The sequence below is a fragment of the Thermobia domestica genome, chromosome 7 (assembly GCF_964235325.1).
Source record: "Thermobia domestica chromosome 7, izTheDome1.hap1.1, whole genome shotgun sequence".
NCBI classification, from domain to species: domain Eukaryota; kingdom Metazoa; phylum Arthropoda; class Insecta; order Zygentoma; family Lepismatidae; genus Thermobia; species Thermobia domestica.
In genome coordinates this window covers 3682956-3698114 of record NC_137460.1, presented here as the reverse complement: position 1 = coordinate 3698114, position 15159 = coordinate 3682956, and the positions used below count along the sequence as shown (strand labels likewise).

General features: G+C 34.9%; 1 protein-coding gene across 1 annotated transcript in view; it reads left to right on the top strand.

The window, feature by feature from the left end:
* Nucleotides 1-14316, top strand: part of LOC145689834 (uncharacterized) — a 33995-nt gene extending 19679 nt beyond the window's left edge. The window contains exon 2 of the mRNA XM_081764053.1: nucleotides 7371-14316. Coding sequence (XP_081620179.1) covers nucleotides 7427-8671 — 1245 coding nt within the window. The 5' untranslated portion in view covers nucleotides 7371-7426 and the 3' untranslated portion in view covers nucleotides 8672-14316. The remainder of the gene's footprint in view (nucleotides 1-7370) is intronic.
* The last annotated feature ends 843 nt before the right edge of the window (nucleotides 14317-15159 follow it).

Below are 15159 nucleotides of genomic sequence, written 5' to 3'. Positions count from 1 at the left end.
TCTCGCATACGCATGGTAGAAGTTACTGGAAATTAAATGCTCAACTTCTCCATCCAGCTACCATTAGGAATGATTTTCGTCAACGCTGGCAATTTTGGGTACGTTAACGACGTTACTTGTCAACTATTTCTGAATGGTGGACTTCTTACGTTAAACCCCACATAAAACGTTTTTTCCAATGGTACGGAAAAGAAATTAAGCGCGAGACTCATCAGACATTAGAATATTACGACGCTGTATTAAACGATCTCTGGTCTCAACCCAGCAGCCCTCAAAATCTCAGTCATATTCATAGGGTTAAAGCGCAAATTACACGCATACAACTTCGGGCTCTTGAACGATATCAGACGGCTTCCACATCTGCCTCATTTTGTAAATCTGAACGCATTTCCTTTTACCACTATATTCAATCGCAGAAGCGACGTCAACAGAACTACATTGAAGCTATTACGATGGATGGTGCTGGCGAAGTTACGGATCTTAATGATCTTAAGACTCATGTGTATGAACATTTTTCTTCCTTATATCGAACTGGTTTCATCAATGCTACGGCACTAGAGACATATTTCCCGGAGACAATGCCCCAACTGTCTCCCGACGTACACCAACAATTAATGGCGGACATTACTCCGACGGAAGTCCGAGAAGCATTGAGTACATGTAAAGACCGCAAGAGTCCCGGTCCAGATGGACTAATTTATGAATTCTATGTCTCCTATTGGGATATTGTTGGAGCGGAGTTATGCCACCTTTTTAATGAGCTCTTAAGGAATCACAATTTCATTGATAATCAAGGTGTCATTGTTCTCATACCTAAAACGAACTGTCCGGTGACCATACAGAACTACCGTCCTATAACGTTACTCAATACTGACATGAAACTTTTCTCTAAAGTTTTAGCACGACGCTTGAAACTTGTTTGTCACGGGATTATTAGTGATTTCCAGGCAGCAATTCATCCCACCAAGAATGTGTTTTCTGCTCTTAGCAAGATTCGTGACATCTCTGAATATTTTAAATTTAAGCGCATACCTGCATGTTTATTATCAGTGGACTTCCAAAATGCTTTTGACTTTTTATCCCATGACTATCTCTACACTGTTCTACGAGCCTACAAGTTTCCTGATTCATTTATTGACTTGATTCGTGCACTGTACTCTTCAGCCACTTCCCGTGTGCAAATAAATGGTCATCTTACAGCTCCCTTTTCCATAAGTCGTGGAGTAAGACAAGGATGTGCTTTATCTGTATATTTATTTAGTTTGGCGCTTGAACCTCTGTTCTACCATCTTAAGTCGATCCCCTCATCAGTGAATCATGATTTTCAAAATATCAATGTTCAAGCTTTCGCTGATGATGTGACACTCCTTTTCACTACGAATGAACAGTTTGCGCATATTGAACAGTGTCTACATACTTTTGTGCAGGTGAGTGGTGAAAAAATCAATGTGAATAAATCGACGTTATTGTTATATAATGCTTCCATGGTCACGTCACCATTTTCTATTGACCACCAGTATCTGATAAATGACCACGTCAAAATACTTGGTATTACCTTTACAGTTCGAACTGACGTGATGACAGACATAATTTGGGGCCCTATTCTTCAGAACTTACGCCTACTTAGTGCAGACAATAAAGGTCGGAGCTTGAATTTGATCCAACGCACCTGGTTTGTTAATACTTACATTCTTTCTAAAGTGTGGTATGCAGCTCAGATCTTTCCTCTGCCTGAGTGTTACGCAAGGAAGATTGACTCTCTCATAGGATGGTTTCTGTGGAGTGGATTTTATTTTGGACTCCCACGAAATGTTACCTATTGCTCATATTTTACAGGCGGATTACAAGTTACTAATGTGAGACAAAAATGCAAAGCTCTTTATATGCGTAATGGATTGAAGTTATTTCTTGATTCTGACTCACACACATCGCAATGGATATCGTGCTGGACGGTTTCATTAACTGAAAATAATCCGCCATACATTCGCTTTTTTCCTTATTGCCCTGCATATGTGCGGGAACTCATTTCCGCATGGGCATATGTTCCACCGTTACCCGAGGCTTGCACCATGTCCACTAAAATGTTGTATGGTACTTTACTCACCAGTGTTATGTGTCATGCTGTACCCCGAATTTGTCATAAGTTTCCCACCTATGACTGGCATGTGATCTGGCGAAATGTGCACACCAAAATGTTATCTTCGGACATTCGTAGTGTTTGGTTGACTTTTATTCATGACTTACACCCTACCAATGAACGACTTCATACTATTCATCGTTCTGAATCTCCTAATTGTGTGCACTGCGGTCGACTGGATACTCTTTTACATCGTGTGTCTGAGTGCACTGATACGACTCGCATCTGGAACTCTTTATGTGGATTACTTGCAGTGATCTGTCGTAAACCAGCTAACTATTTTGACCGCCGTATACTTGCCTTTCCGGACTACGTGTGGTACCCCAATACAAAACTCAATGCCGTTAATTGGCTTATCGGGCATACTATCTATTATACTATGTCCTATACGCCGAAGTGTACAGTGGAGGAATATTATTTATACTTAAAATATGCTCATCAGACTTTTCCTATGATCAATCTGCATGAAACATCTGTGTTTGCTAATTTCCTCAAAGTGATCTTGTAAGTTTCCATAGTATACTGGTCTCATGTAAGGTAACATCAGTGTTAGCAATGTACTAGTTATTACAGTTCAATAAATATATATATATATATATATATATATATATATATATATATATATATATATATATATATATATAAAGTGGCTAGCACGTGCGCCTTTGGTCAATGGTGTCCCGGGTTCGATTCCCGGCGGGAGAGCATCTATGATTTTTAACTGTTCTCGATGTTTCTGTGTTCGTGTCCCTGTCGTTATAAGTTATTAGAAAAAGCAAGTTAAACGAGTGAAGCAAGTAAAATTAGCAATAAGTAAGTTACTGAAACACGTTCGGTGAGTCAGTTTAAATAAAAAGTGGACAATGAACTGGCTTTTCTCGCCGTCCATGCGAGTTCGAATCTATCTCGGCTTAATTTTTTATCCATTTGAGAAAATGTATTGTTTATTTTCGCTACAGGTAGACACTCTTTTCGTATTTTTCGCCGTCGTTCACAGTTAAAGTAACTGACTATTCTTATTCTTTCTACGAATGATGGATCTTCTCTTTGGCTTCATGTCAACATGCACACGTAATGAAAAGACACTGTCAATAATAATAATAATAATAATAATAATAATAATAATAATAATAATAATAATAATAATAATAATAATATGAAATATTGCTAGCTAGCTCCTGTGTGTATTTCGACAATATAATTTTATATTATTATGTAGAAATAAGTAAGGCTGGCTGGCGCCCCCCCTCCTATTTTTTTCGATGCGCCTTATGGGTCGACGGTGTAAAACGTTAATGCCATCTCACTATCACCTCCTGTTCTCTCGATATAAGTTATTGACATTTTGCGTAAATACGGCTCTGCCGTGGCTCCATGACTATCCATGACAATGACTCTTCGTTCATTTTGCATTGAAATCGCTTATTTTTCTGAGTACTATGAATGCTTACTATCCAACGTTGCTCCCATCACTCTACAATTTCCCGTTCTCTCGATATAAATTGCTAATATTTTGTTTGTAAGGGAGATATGGCGTTACAATCATTACGTTTGAAGAAGAATTGAGGAAGATATTGCCTTGCCACAAACAACACCTATTATTATTATTATTATTATTATTATTATTATTATTATTATTATTATTATTATTATTAATTTTATTATTCTTATTCTTCTTCTTCTTCTTCTTCTTATTATTATTATTATTATTATTATTATTATTATTATTATTATTATTATTATTATTATTGTTTTACTTACCACTAATGTTGCCTACAATTATTTTCAATGCAATGTGTTACTAAAAAGCAAATCAAATAACACTCTCGGCATTCACGCCCCAGAACTCGAAATACATGATTTTCAGTTCTCTGTGTTAGAGGAAAGCACATTTATTATATTATGCTTTCAAATAACACGTTTCACAAGCTACTTCACTTTCAATGTGTAATTTCATATCATCACTAACAATCATCTTGTTCCGATACGAAAATAACCCCCTCCTGCAAAAAAAAAATCCTGACCGTAGCAAAAAGGCGTGGACCTTCTTTATGCGATTAATCGGGTCCAATATTTCAATAAGTCTCTGCACACAAATATTTCAGTAAAAGCGGAAAAGTTATTGAAACTTTCTGAATACCTATTTATGGGCAAAATTTGGTTCCCTTGGAATTTTTTAAGAGTTTGAAGGACCGCCATTTTGAACATTTTCGTCTGATTATTCTGGTTAACGAACTCATCAAGATATTTGAACAATTAATGTTTGTGCCAAGTTTCGTCTCAATCCGCTGAAAATTAGGGTGGTTATGGCATTCACAAGTAGCGTTATATATATACAGATAGATAGATAAATAGACACACAGAGGGAGAGAGAAAAAGTGTTTTGCTCCCTTTTCGCACCCGTGGTGCGTCAGAGCTAAACCGGGCCCCTTTGCAAAACTATTGACCAGCCTAATCTAAACAGAAACCTCTTACTTGCTAACGTAGAAACGTGGGCGGGAGGTGTAAGGCATGTAGAAATTGTATTTTTAATAACCATGAGTATGGTCCACTTCCATGTTTTTTCTTTTACTTTTTGCAGCTACATCGGAACGTTCAATTTTTATTCTTTACTAATTGCAAATGGTGTTTACATTCAAAATATGAGGAATTTTGGTGGCATTTGTTCGGATATTCTTCTCTTTTGAAATGAAGAAAAGAATAAAAGCAATACGCAAAGACAAAAAGTATTATCAGTACTAAACATTACCAATAATAATTGCTACGAAAAACTAAATACGACCTCTTTTAGCATCTCTCATGAACTGCATGTATTATTAACAAAATTTTTTTAAAAAGTCCTCGCTGAAGACTCGAACTAGCGACCTTTGCATTTGTAAGCCAGCACCTTAACCACTACACCAAGATCATGCTATGGTGAACGTTTAGTTGTCGGCGTCTTTGTTATGTTTGTGTTTTATGTTCCCACTTCGACAATTTTTACTCTTTTTTCTAAGTTTAACAGCTGTTTCTGGCTTTCTCTTTCGGTGTCGTCCTTTATTTACACTATGCACTATTCGTATTCACAGCTTGTGCCCTCTGCAATGTCTTATTCAGATTAAACTTTTCTTTTTGTCCCTCAGTAAAGATTTGATTGATTTAATTCTCATACTATCCACGGATGGAGCGCAGAAATGCCAGACTCGAAAAATAGGTGTACATTTACTTTCCTGACAGATAATACCAATGCGTAATGTAGTTCTTCTGTACTAGATAGATATGCCCATTTAGCTCTTCTCCGGTAAGTTTCGTTATAATAGCCTGCCTCAGTATCCATAATGATATAGCAAGCCTATCCGTTTGGGATGCTGAAACCTCCTCTAACCTTTTGCCTCCCCCAGAAAGAGATCTCATCACCATCTTACTTATGTTCACTGTCATATTCCATTATCCTGTAAGATAGGTAATGTTCAATAAAACGAAAAGCAGTTTTACTCATCCCCAAATTGATATCTTAAGTAATGAGTGTAAGCGTTGCACTCTCAAGTACGATGACAGTTTCAGCATCTGACCTCAAGCACATCCTTCTTTTCCAACACGTACATGGGACCGGCTATAGATAGGTTAAGTGGTAAAATATACAGATAGAGTGGTCTGCCACTGCATATTTCACATGGTGACGTGCTGCGGCTATCAGCGTATTTTAATAGGCTGACTGCGGTTATCATCCTGCCTTCAATTCCATAATCTTGAGCTATGACTGTCCTCATTCACGAAGTGGCCTTGCAATGTTTGCTCGACCTTGATTCGCTTTTAGCGATGTAAGCTCTATACTCACGTAAGCTGAGGTGAATGCGCGCATTACATGGTCAGACTGAAGTCCTGAGTGCCTATCAGTTTATCCTACTCGTCGAAGCGGCTCTGCTAGTGAGTCAGGTTCTCTCACGCTGTGCAACTTCCGGTTTCAGTATTGGTTCGTATGCAGTAAAAGATTTGCAAGGTAACTAGAATGGTTTTAGATGTGCATTCACCGCAAGATGTACAATAAGAGCAAGTTCCATTTATTACGATAATCCTCTACGGCAACCGGGAGTAGCAGATATGCCACTTCTGGGGTCAGTGTTTAATTCCTATAATTTGGAAGTCTGTCTACTTTCACAATATATAACGAAATTCCTTTAACAGAGTGGAATGACAAATATCAATATACGTGATCACCAGTTCAGTACATTCTTCCGATAGTATTGTACTTACAACTTAACCGACATTACAGTTGAATGTGTAATGGTCGGTCTGGAAATTCACTGGCTCTATGTCATCTATTGCAAAAATATTCTAAATTATTGTAGTTAAGAAGCCAATAGATAGAGACGTGAGCATGTACGAGATAAAATATCTTAAATCTGGTTTCTTTTGGGATGTAGTATGGGCAGAAAGTGCGTGAAAATGTACATATACCGTTAAGTAGCTGTTGTTAAGGAAATAGTGTATGTATTATTTAAATTGAAATAGAACCTAGATTATGTTGATCCAATTAAGATATTTATGGTTGTAAATTACTTAATATCTGGTAGTTACAGCCAGTTTGATTTTTATCCAGTAAAGATTACTTTGGATACCTCATATAAAAAGTGTATATCTACAAAAGGTATACAGTAAAGGTGATACTTGGAGCAAAGTTGTTAATGATTTTGGACAAGTCGTTACTAATAGTGCAAAGACACTTTTTGTACTTTGCTTAGATTATCTACCTTTGGACATAGTGAAACAGAGCGTAAGCTTCAATAAACGACTGCGCCAAGGTAGATAATCTAAGCAAAATACAAAAAGTGTGTCTACACTATTAGTAACGACTTGTCCAAAATCATTAACACCTTTGCTCCAAGTATCACCTTTATTCTATAGCTTTTATAGGTATACACTTCTCATGTGAGCTATCCGAAGTAATCTTAACTGGATAAACAATCACACTGGCTATAACTACCAAATATTAAGTAATCTCCAACCATATATATCTTAATTACATCAACATAATCTAGTTTCTCTTTCAATTCAAACAATATACATACCATTTCCTTAACAACCACTACTTAATGGTATGTGTACATTTTAACGCACTTTCTGCCCATACTGTATCCCAACAGTTTCCGATTAACTTTTGTTAATAACGTTTCCTTTGTCATATGAGCAACGAATTGTAAGACATATTAGTATTCATTACTGGCATAAATACACTTATTTTTGTTTTTTTCAGAACTTGAAACCTCTTACTTCGCATAAGAGTCAGAGGATTTCCTTATTACAAAGAAGATGAATGGTGCAACTTCAGAAGATGATGGTGCGATTACCATGCAAGACATGGAAACAATCGTGCGTAAATTAGTTGGCAGCAAAGATCTTCAAGTGAATGATGTGAAGTTTGGTGATGCTAATACAGAAGTATCAGGTTTTATGGGTGCCCACAAACGAGCAACTGTAACAGCAAAGCATGAGGGAAAAGAAAAGAAATTCTACTTTTTCATCAAGAGTTCTCCACTCCAAGAGAGCCAAAAAGAGCTTGGTAAAGAGGTAGGAATATTTCAAATTGAAATTGGTTTCTACACCCAAGTTATACCACAGATAAATGAACTTGGAATCAAGTTACCATATCCTGATTGTTATCTAACACGGAGTGGCTCTGGGAACGAGTTTCTTATCTTAGAAGATTTAGCTCAAAAAGGTTATAAACTAGGGGATAGGAAGAAAGGACTGGATTTTGACCATTGTACACTCGTGGTACAAGGATTAGCAAAACTCCATGCAGGTTCATATGCACTAGCCCAATCAAGGGGAGAGTCTTTAAATAAGGTGTTCCCTTTCCTCAGGGACCTTATGTTTAACCCTGAAGTCTTTAAATCTGTTGATATAATTCAAAAATGTATAGAAACTGGTTTAGTTGTAGCTAAACGCTTTCTACCACATCTCAAAGATTCTATTCCGAAGTTAGAATCCAGGCTGCCTTCTATTCAGGCAGAATGTAGAAAACTTTGCAACTCATGGACTGTTTTAAACACAGTGTGTCATGGAGATTTATGGGTCAATAATATGTTGTTTCTATACAAAAATTCTCGCCCTATATCAGTTAAATTACTCGACCTTCAAGTAGCTAAAGTTGGCGACCCAACTACAGATATTCTTTTGTTTCTCAATGTCTGTACAGTTAAGTCATTTCGAAAGGCAAACGAGAAACAATTACTTCAAATATATTATAAATCACTTACAGAGACTGCGGAAAAACTGAATGTCAAATTACCCGAAAATTTAACGTTTGAAGCTTTATGGAATCACTACGAATCGCTCTCATTAGTAGCAGGTGTGTTCAAAGTAATTTATGTGCCTTTTATGTTGATGGATTCTGAGGATAAGGCAAATGTTGTTGACCCAGATAACCCTGATGGATTTTCTTCATACTTACACGATACACAATCGATAAAGGCATGTGAATCTTTTCAAAGAAACTCCATTTTCAGGAGTCGAATGACCGATGCCATAGAGGAGCTATGCGAAGCTTTATAGTTGTAACGAAATCCATGACCCAGTATTCTGTAATTTGCCTTGTGATGTATTTTAATAATCGTAGTATGTACTCTCTACTTTTTTACATGTCGTTTCTTAAAATATGTTGAAACTGTAATTTTATTGTTCAATTAATGTTTCGTAAAGACGTCACCAAAATGTAAGTGTACAATAAATTACAAGAGTCAAATAGAAAATTTTAAATGTGTGTTCTTTTAAATTAATAAGTATGAATGTACAGCAATTGCTCTTTCAAATCATTCATTGATTTTGATTTAAGTTTAGTAGCCCTTTCTAACACCGATGTTATATGACACATGGACTTACAGTTTAAAGTGGGATAATGCGTTAATTTTTTCAACACTCTTCAATTGGACATTGAACTGGTGATCCCGTGCACCAAAAGCACGCGCACGCACCAATAACTAGAAGGTAAATCATGCATTGATATTTGATATAATCTGGACTAAAAGTTTGACAATGCAGAATAGATTTTATTTGCACATTGGATGTACTGTATAACACCCTATCTGAAATATACGACGAAAACTAGTTACTGTAAAATGTTATATTTATCTTTTTTATAAGTAAAAATAAATAATAAGAGTAATCATTATTCCTTACAGTTATTTTATATTGTTATTATTATATTCTTAAGGCCAAGCTTTCTCTAATTTTTTGATATTCCGGCACTTATGATCACATCCTATTGCCAGCGACTACATACCGGTAAACAATTTCCGGATTGTAATACTATTTTTGATTATAGCTGTTTGTTGCTTGTGAAGCGTAGTGAAATCACAACAAACTATTGCCATTTCTGGCTTACGAAGCCTAGTAAAATCAAAATAGGCTATTGTTGCTTATGGTTTATTAAGTCTAGTGAAATTTCCACGCTATTGCTAATTATGGCATATGAAATCATAGCAAGCTCACTGTTTACACTTGCCTTCATTTCAAATTGTATTACAATATGTAGCTTTTCTTGTATTTGTATTTTACTTGTATTTTAGTGTCATTTTCATAATTTTCAATCCTCTTTTATTGCAATTGTTTATTAAATAATTCTTTATATGTTTAAATATTTTTAATTCTTTTTCCCGTGTTTGACAATATATGTGTATAAATATAAGAAATTTAACACAATCTTTAAAAAAAAATTTCTCCAATGCTACTATCACAAATATCTTTTTTACCTCTCTTTGAGGTTTCTATGTATTTCTCACGTGTCCGTGCTAGACAACCCGAGCCCCAGTTTGGATAATCTCATTAAGATAACAATTTCAAAGATAAAAAATAATGTATAGAGTGCCTTGATGCAAATGTAGAAAGTACTGAAGTTGGTATAGTTGGCAATATGTGTAATCATCACTTTGGCAAAAATTTTTCATTTTGGTGGAATATGTTGTATATTTTCTTCTAGACTCACCAATTGTTCTAATGACTTGTAGTTGAAGTGGACCAAAGATAGTAAACGTTAAAACTCAGTCTCAACTCGTAAATTTCGTAATAAATAATGAGTTAAGGAAACATTTTTTTCCATGATGACTTTTGGAAAGAAAATAATCGATTTTGGTACAATAAGATATACTTTCTCTTTTACACTTATTGGTTATCCTCACCACTTGGGGTTGAAATCTGATAAAGATAAGGGTTAAATTTCACCAAAAATTTAAAAAAATATATATATCACGATAAATTTTGTAAAAAGAATTGTTTTTTATAAACTGCGTGTTAGTTACTTAACTATAGGCAAGAAAGAATTCACCTTATTTTGAATAAAAATGTTTAGCTGTATCTATCCTAAAAATAATCAGTTTTCCATGAGTGATGGCATGTGAACGTTTTCAAGGTTTGTTAAAGTTAACCTTAATCAGGGTCAATTTTGAACTCGTCTATCAACTAAGATTAAGTAAGCTTAATATCATTCAGCAGTGAGGATTCAGAGATTTTAAAAAATGCTGTAACCTGTGAAATGAAAGAATATTTGGTCAATATTGATTTTTCCTTGGTATATCTAAGGTTAAATAAAATTTCTCTTTAAAAATCATGAGATCAATCGCTCTGTAGATACTAAACGGTGTATTCTAAACGATTTTTTATTCGTCCGAGATGTATGGATATTTTTCTATTTTTTGAAGTTTGCTACACTGACATGTTTCGAACAAACTAGTGAACTTGTAGAACGCCTTATGTAGTTCTCAACCAGCGAACCTTAAAAGTATTGTTGGTTGTCTAACGGTGCAGGATATGAAAATTGGAAGTGTGAATGCACTTTTGCTCGTGTGTATATCATTTATGCGCCATAAAAGTATACCTGAAAAGTCGATACGTGACATGTATTATGGAACGATACTGACAAACACGAATTTCCATTATGGAATATTTTTGTTGATCGTTTCAGTAATAATAATTTATATTATTTTTATTACTATCAAAAAGCAATAAAGCTTTTCGCAATATGGGGGCGATTAGTAAAGTGTGAATAAATAGTGTAAAAGTTGATAATCAAAAAGGTTGGGAATCACTGTTCTAACTAGAGAATCTTCCACGATAAAAAGCGATAAGTGTAATGTAAGATAAGAATATTTTCTACATTTTTAAGATCAGAAGATTATATCTTTTACTGCATACTGTAAATACCTTCATTGTTTCTTTAAGTGGTGCAGTTGCGAACGTAGGCGCAAAATTGTATTCAGTGTTGCAACAAACAAACCAGCGAAATTTTGATTGAGCTAAACTAGAATATCACAACAACTTTGGATGTGTTGTGTCCTGGTAAGTAAAACATGTTTTAATCTTCAGGAATAGGGCTGTAGTTCGTAATGCGAGAACGAGCGCTGTGTAATCTTTACGTGGCAAAAAAGAATTCTAAATAATTACCCAGCATCTCTACCATGACAACATGCCTTAACTACATTATTATAAGGATAAAGATAATGCTAGAATACTACAATGTTTCGTGTTACAAGGACACACGTACTTTATTAATATTTTTATTGGTAATTTTAAATTCTTTTAGCAGAATGGTTCACACAGTGGATGGTTCGTTCTGTGTGAACGAATTGGTTCACACAGAAGTATCTTTTATATCTGAATGTAGTAGTTAGTTTTTTATTATTTGTAGAACATTTAGGAAATGTAAAGTGTTGAAAAAAATCTTTAAGTTTTTACGTCCCACGGTTATGCCGATTAGGCTAAAGGAGACGGTGATGATGAGAGATGAGTGAAATGGTGCAATGAAGAAAGTTGGAGGAAACGGGAGAACCCGAGAAAACTCACGAGCACGGTGTTTGTAAAATGTGGATACCCATCCCAAAAACTCGAGTGGTGTGTGTGACATCACCAAAAAAGTGTAGGCTGTGAGTGCCTGTTCCAAAGAGTTTAAAATTTTGTATAGCCATTACAAATACTGGTCGTGAATACTCCTTCCAAAGAACTTTAAGAATATGTGTGCATTTCATTGAAAACAATATGTGTCGTGTGGAAACTCGTTTCAAAGAATTAGATAATTATGTGTGCCCATTACAAAATGCATGTAGGTTGTGTGAACCCGTAACAAAGAACTTGAAATGTGCGTGTAACCATTATAAAAAAATGTGTAGAGTGTGAATGCAGTTTTTAAAGAATGTGAGTGATGTGCTCATTACAGAAGATATGCAGTTTGTAAAAACTCATTTCAACAAACTTAAGGGGTATAAGTACCTACAAAAAAAAAAAAAAAAAAAAAAATGAAAATTGTGAGTACCAATTCCAACTTCAAGGGTGGTGTCTATGCTCATTACACAAACATGTTGGTCTTGAAAAGTGTGTATGTATAACCATTACAAAGTTTATTGAATTATACCAAGTTCAAAATATGGCGTGATTTTCAATTTAAAAAAAAATATATTTAGTATTATAGAATTATAAATGAACATGGGTGGTATGAATATCAATTCCAGATAAGGAACATGTAGGGTAAGTTTTATTTTTATCCAGTTTTAAAGGTGACTTCACATACTTCCAAATCTTATGCTGCTGTTCTAAAGAATACAATTATGTTTCAAATTTCTACTTTTCTGAAAGCCAAATACAAACTGGATATTTTAGAAGAAAGCAAAAATTTAACTAGAATAGTTCTTTCGCCTCACAACTTCGCAAGATTTTAATATTACACTGTCTCTTAATTCGTAAAATAAAATGTAAGAAAAAATTAACTGCCACGTTTTCTTAGCAAACTGACCAGAGCAAATTTCCCTTATACTTCTCTGCAAAAACTGGCATCAGTGATCTATTTAGGGATAAGTGTTATGAGTACATAATAATTAGAATCTTTAACATACAGTTTTATTGAAATTCGGAAAATACTATTCATTACTGTACTGCAAGTTGAAAATTTAAAACTTTCAAATCAAATATAAATGTATTGACGCGTTATTTGCCCAAATTATGTTGAAGAATGTATAATTGGATTATATAATTGGATTAATTCCAGAAGGAGGTTACATAGACCAATTGAGCATTGTAATATATTGTTACAAGGATTGCTGACGACTACTTCTCGTCTTGCCAAAGTGAATGTAGTGAATGTAGTGAATGTAGTGAATGTAGTGAATGTAGCAATGGATCTTGATATAACATTCGGAGAAACATACCGCATGTGTAGGGCTCGAAGACATCACTGATTTACACAATCTGTCCTCTTAAACATTGTTCAAAACTCCAAATGTTTAATTTCTCACCAAAACGTAAATTAATCGCATTATACTTAGAAAATTCCCCTTTTCTTAGTTATTGATATTCAAATAATATTAATCATTTATTCTCTGTCACTCAACTTCGGTAAGTGTTGACCTATTTTTTTAAAACTAATTCTGATATTTCTGCAAAATGCAAGTGTACACTGTACATGTGCCTATGCTGTAAATACTCATAGGTTGTTCTGCTTGCTTTTAGTCTGAAGATTTGAGAGCCTTACGTATGATCGTGGATAACCATACACTTAAAATACGGTTAAATTAGAAAATAGTATTTGTCTTTGAACTCTGTTCGTGGTTGTATTTTTATGTTGAGAAAATTAACTCGTAGCCATCTTAAACATTAAAAGGAAGAATAGAAAAAAGGCAATTCAATAGCGATTATGCGACTATGCGACTGTGTGTAAGATTATTTTCTATTTTGTATTTCAAGGAGAATATTTCGTTCAAAGTAACACCATGTTGTTTTAGATATATATTTTCTTTATTCTCTTGGATTTCTTTTCATTAATTGTTAAACAATGCAGAAATCATATTGACATAATATGGAATATCCAAATGGAAGTCTGCATGTATCATTGGGTACTTCAAAATCGTAAACCAATTAGTAGATACTGGGTCCTTAAGCAAGAAAGGATGATATATAGAGTATATAATATTAATGTCTAGTGGCTTTCGCCGCTAATGTCCATTATTCACTTGGTCGAAAAGTTTCGCATTGGTTTCGATAAGTGTTTAGAAAAAAAAGCGAAATATTTCTGTAAGAATTGATTGTACAGTGTTCAAATTTTGTGTTAAAGTAACGAATTTTAGAGGGGGGAAATGAATACATATAAACGAATGTGTTACTTGCAACTATGAGGAACAATTATGTGAACAGTTACTGTAGTTCTGAACTGAATATTAATAAACATTATTTCATTTAACCATCTGTGTATTCTTTAATGAAGTGAAATTTTTTAAACTCCAAGTGATAGCATTTATTTATTCTTAATGTTTCTGAATGTTTCTTCCTCTGTTGTTACTATTACAAAGACTGTCGCAGGGAAGGCGAAATAGATTTTTCATTGTTTGGCAGCACTGCCTATGGTCTCGCCCTAGTCCCGTTCTGTAATAGGACTAATTCTGTATCTATAGCAAGTTGTCATATGTTTATAAGCCACGTTAGTGAGCAGTTATGTTGATTTACGTGGAACATGTTTCTTTTGCCTCTCCAAGTTTTTGTGTATAAGATTGCTTTTCCCGATAAGTGTTGAAGATGAATAGCGATAAGCCATAAAATCTGGTTGGTGTTTAAGGAAAAGTACTACTAAAACATATGCAATGTTTCAACAGCGAACGCCTATAAAGACAGACTGAGTAGGTCACAGTATACCGATGGCACAAATCGTTCGATGATGGGCTCGAATCAAGCGCTTTGCTTCTGCATTCCGGATAATGACCTGGATTTTAACCCACTTACGAAAGAAATAGCAGCACATAGGAGTCGTTACAGTCGCTTCGCAAGAAGAAGGTACAGCAACAGAAGAGTTCAGGTAAGCTGATGCTAATCGCATTTTGAGATCGAAGAGACATGATGTACCTACACGTTGTCCATCCCAGGAAAACTTTGAATGCAGTGTACTAGCAAGGACTCATAGAGATTCTGTGAAGCACGTAGCAGAAAACAAGCCACATTTGAGGAATTTCTTCATATTGCACCAAGATAACTCACGCCCTTATATCGCGCGGGCTTTTCAGGATTAGGCT